This window comes from Myotis davidii, unplaced genomic scaffold (genome assembly GCF_000327345.1).
Source record: "Myotis davidii unplaced genomic scaffold, ASM32734v1 scaffold663, whole genome shotgun sequence".
Taxonomy (NCBI): domain Eukaryota; kingdom Metazoa; phylum Chordata; class Mammalia; order Chiroptera; family Vespertilionidae; genus Myotis; species Myotis davidii.
Window position 1 is genome coordinate 5,658,171 of NW_006295816.1, and position 4,734 is coordinate 5,662,904.

Consider the following 4,734-nt stretch of genomic DNA (forward strand, 5'->3'; position numbering starts at 1 on the left):
GCTGCAGATGACCGCCCTGCGCTACCAGAAGAAGTTCACCGAGTACAGCGCGCGCTTGGACTCGCTGAGTCGCTGCGTGGCCGCGCCAGCTGGCGGCAAGGTAGGCGCCCGTCCGAACCCTGCCAGGCCCAATACGCAGGACACCTCCCGTTCCAGGGCACTGGGATGCCGGGGGCTCCCTGGGCGCATCTCTGCCCCTCCTCTTTCCGCTGCTTGCAGCCAGATCACCAGGAGCTGGGCGCTGAGTCCACCCAACCTTGGCAACTCTGGTTCCCATAGAGGACCAAGCACACGGGGTGGATAGGGTCCGAAGCTTCAAGGGCCTGGAGAGACAGAGAGGAACCCACAGAAGGGGAGAGCCAGGACGGGCTTCTAGTTTCACTGCTCAGACCTGCTAGGCTAGAGTATCTCTGTGGGAAACCGTGGTCCCTACGTAGTGACACAGAGTAAGTAAGATGTTGGCATGCACGGTGAGCTATGTCCAGGCTTCCCCGGGGCCTCCAGGGCCAGTCCAGGGTACGGAAGGAGGAGGCCAGAGAGGCCACCTCAGGGCGGGCAGGCTCAGGCGCGGACGTGCTGGTAGTGACTGCTGACCTTGAGCAAGCTGCCCGGACAGGGATGAACACAGCCAGGCACCCTCTGTGCCTTTCACCCGGAACCCCGGGAGGAATTAAAGGAACCGACACCAGGCGTGAAGTAGTCATTGAGACCGAGTCCCGTGAATGTGAGCTGTTTCAGTATCTGGGCGCTTAGCTGACCGGCTGGGTGACCTCGAGACGTGACCCACTTGCGCCGGTGCCTCTAAATGTGAAGTGGTTGCTGTCAGCCTTCAAGGAGAGAGGGCCCTGTGAGGAGGCCCTGGCACAGTGCCTGGGTGGGGTGGGGGTAAGTGCCCAACAACTGTGCCTGCAATTATCTTCAGGCCCGAGGCCTCCCTGGTACTTGATGGGAGGCGGTGTCTCACACCGTCTGGGCCCAGCGTTGAGCCCTTCTCAGCTGTTTGCCTGCTGCTCACAGGTCACCGGGGACACGTCTCATTTGCAGATGAAGGAACAGAGGCCGGGGACGGACAGTCGTGGGCCTGGGTCCCAGCTGTTAGGTGGGGGTTGGGTTCTGCACCCACACGTGCCCGTGTCTCCCGCCCAAACTCCTGGCCCCTGCTGTGTTGCCACCGGTTGAAGCCACGGGTGCCATTTACTGAGCGCGGACTGGGCGCCAGCAACCAGGGCCGCACTTGCTATGGGTCACTGCCAAGTCCGCTGAGGGGAGCGGGCGGGCTCACAGAGGTCCCAGAGCCTCACAAAGTCAGACAGCAACTCAGGGCAGAGTGGGAATCTCGTTCTGCCTCCGCCCAACCTCGGGACCCACGGGCACGGTGGCCTGTAATCCTCCATGTGGGATGCCTGGCCGCATCCCTGCCTCGACCCACGAGATCCTAGTAGCGCCAGCCCCCATGTTTCCACAACCCAAAATGTCTCCAGATATTGTCCAGTGTTCTCTGGGACGGGGGAGGGGCTGGGGGCGGGGGTGGGGAAATCACCCCCTGAGAACTGGGGTTTCCTGTTTGCAAAGGCCACGTTTTCAACTCCAGGGGGCGGGACTCCAGCCGCTGCCCCTCTGGTTGCCTGTCCATATGGCTCTGAGGAGACATTTCTGCCCCAGGGCCCCAGGCCTGCGTCTGCTTTCCCTCCCGCTGGCCCAGACCCCTCCCCCCCAGTGCACACCAGGCCGCAAGTTTTCCGACCCCCCTCTTGGCCCCCGCCTGCCTGTCAGCTGCAGCCTGAGCAGCTGGCCTCGCTGAGCTCAGGGCAAATATTTACAGCTCGGAGCTCACCGGGGACCGCACAGGCTACAAAGGACTGCAGAGGCCAGGAGTCACCCCAGCCCGCGGGACCCAGCCTGGTCCGAGGCAGGCGTCATTCATTGTTAGGCGAGTTTATTATTTCTCTTGCCTTTCTGTTTCCTTTCTGGAGTGTTTGGGTAAATTTCTCTCAGAATCAAAAATACGGAACTTTGATGAACACTGGACGCTGGTGAAGCTCTGAGCGGGAGGGTGATCGGGGGCCTTCAGCTGGGGCCCCAGATGTTGCCTGTGGAGTTTACAGAGCAAGTCTCCGGGCGACAGAGCCCCGACTGCTCCCCAGGGCCAGCCGAGCCCCAAGAGCAGCGGCCGGAGGGCTGCGCTGGTTCCTCTCCGGCCCCAGCCCTGCCTTAGCCAGGGCTCCCGGCTGCTCCTCCGGCCCCAGGTGCCCCCTCGGGGCCCTTGCTGCTCCGCAGGCTGTGTGAGAACTGGCTTATTGCATCGGGTGAACTCTGCCCCACCGGACGGACACTGTTTATTCTCCAAAGGCAGGCGGGTCGGCGTCCCGAGAAGCTCCTGCCTGCACAGCAGCGTTGCTTTGTATGCATCCTGATGTCTGCACCTGTGGCAGCTGAAGGAGACGGACGCAGACAGGAGCTCTCGGCACCAGCGCTTCAGGGCCTCGCCCTTGTCCCATAAAACGCCCTGGCGTCGTCTAATGTGTCTTTGCCGGCCGAGTGCTCAGGGTGGGCTGGTGCTGTTCTCAGGTTCGCGTCTCGAACACCCCACGCACGATCGGAATCACCGGGAGAGCTGGTTCACACAGATTCACGCGCCTTACTCCGAGGTTCTGACCCATGACGGGCGTGGGGTCCGCGTTGGTGACACGCTCCGAGCCAGGCGGGCCACGTGTCACACACTTCTTAACTTCTCAGCTCGACAGAGGTTCGGCTCCGTGTGGATAAATAAGCATGCGCTGGGCTCCTCTGCGCGGTACTTATTTCCTGATTGTTGTCTACACGGCCCTCCTGAACGCTCTGAGGAACACCAGGGCGAGTTCCGGAACCCCCTGACCGCCTGCACGACGCGGTCCGTTAGGCGGCCTCACTTTAACCAACGTGGAGCCCCGTGTGGGCTGCCACAGCCTTGGCGATGCTGGGCTCGAGCAAGCAAAAGGGCTCTGTTCCCAGCCTCGGTTTCCCTCCGTGATGTGCCCACCTGATTCTGAGAACAGGCATTCCATAGCAAAGCATCTTGGGATTTCTGGGCACAGCATCATGGGAATTGTTAACATAGGGCTCCTCCTAACCCCCTCTGCTCTGCCCCCCCCACACCGTCTGTCCTTCAATCCTGTCGAGTTTACCCCCACACATGCCTGTGCCTTTAAGGTGGGCACTGGTCTCAGCCCCATCGGATGCCCACCTTTGCCCACACCGGGGCCTCCCACCTCGGCCCTGCGCTCTCGTGGCCGGTGTGTCAGGGGTGGGCGTGCAGGGCCCTGAAGGCGCTGAGCAGCATCCCTGGCATCTGCTCCGGGCTGAGGCGTGAAGGAGGGCAGGCTGGTGACCAGGTGAGGCCACAGGTTGTCGTGTGACGTGTTCGTCCCGTGGAATCACAGCTGGGGAAGTCCGCCCCACGGCCCCTGCTGTCCTGTGAGAGGCCTGTCACCCTGGGCAGCCTGTGCCGTCCTCTGATTTGGGGAAGGAACGCTTCAGGATGGGGAGCTGGGGGGCTACCTTCACCGTCTGCCGGCCACCGTGTGGGAGCGGGAGCGGCGATGGCGCCTTGGACGGGGCGTTGGTTCCCAGGACGCGTGGGCAGACGCTCGGATTTCACGGGCGAGCCCCGCGTGAGACCGGGGGTGCACCCTGAGGTCAGACTCCGGGGCCAGGGACGCGGATGTTCGGGCATCCGCAGGTTATTTCACTGTAACAGCGGACGGACATGTGTATTTGGCCAGGGAAGCACTGAGACTCTTCACGTATTTCTCTCACATTATTTTTTAAAAGTCCATTTGGCTTGTGGATGACCATTTTGTGTCTGAACAAGCGATTTCTGTTCCCCGTCCATGTCCCCTGCCCCTGGTGTCTCTCTCCCCCTCTCCGCACTGACTTTGGGGACAGACACGAGTCGATAACAGTTCTGTTGACTCTCATCCACTTTGTTGTTTTGTGTTGTCTGGTGTTTTTCCTTTTGTTCATCCTCACTTAGGATATTTTTCCATTGATTTTTAGAGAGAGTGGAAGGGAGAGGGAGAGACGAGAGAAACATGGATGTGAGAGAGACACATCAATTGATTGCCTACCGCACACACCTTGACCAAGACCGGGGAACCTGGATCCCAAGTACATACCCTTGACTGGAATAGAACTTGGGACCCTTCAGTCCTCAGGCCGACGCTCTAGCCATTGAGCCACACCCGCCAGGGCTCTTTGAATTCACTTCCGAGCATCGTCCCAGTGACTCACCCGCAGGCCTGAGCGCTTCCTCTCTGTCCTTCGTCCGAGAATTCTTCCCCTGGAAGGGAGGCACGTGGCAGGGGTGGGGCTGGTCCACGCTGCTGACCGTTAGGATCAGTTTGAAGGACAGGATACAGACGTCTTGTGTAGGGAGTGAGACACCGCCTTCTTTAGATGGAATGTCTGGCACCAACTCCCCTTCCCCGCCCCCGCCCTGCACATTTTTGCGCTTTCCCGTCACCGGGCCGCAGACGGAGCCGTGTCCCAGCTGTGCAGTCTCTGGGAGCTTCGCATAATCCGAGGCTGAGGTGTCAGGTCCCCAGATACACAGACAGGCGGTCAGTCAATTACAGTTCTCAGAACCCGCCGGGCAGCGAGTCCCACAGCCGCGGGAACCAGGGACACATGTCCTGGGGAGGAAAGAGACCGCACTGACAGGCGTGGACGGACCCTGGGGACCGCCACACCCACAGG

At 61.0% G+C, this 4,734-nt stretch overlaps 1 protein-coding gene across 1 annotated transcript in view; it reads left to right on the top strand.

The window, feature by feature from the left end:
* Window positions 1–6: 6 nt before the first annotated feature.
* Window positions 7–4,734, top strand: part of LOC102756990 (E3 ubiquitin-protein ligase PDZRN3) — a 103,468-nt gene continuing 98,740 nt past the window's right edge. Inside the window, 1 exon segment of the mRNA XM_015568308.1 lies at window positions 7–100. Within this exon segment, the coding sequence (XP_015423794.1) occupies window positions 8–100 (93 nt within the window). The 5' untranslated portion in view covers window position 7.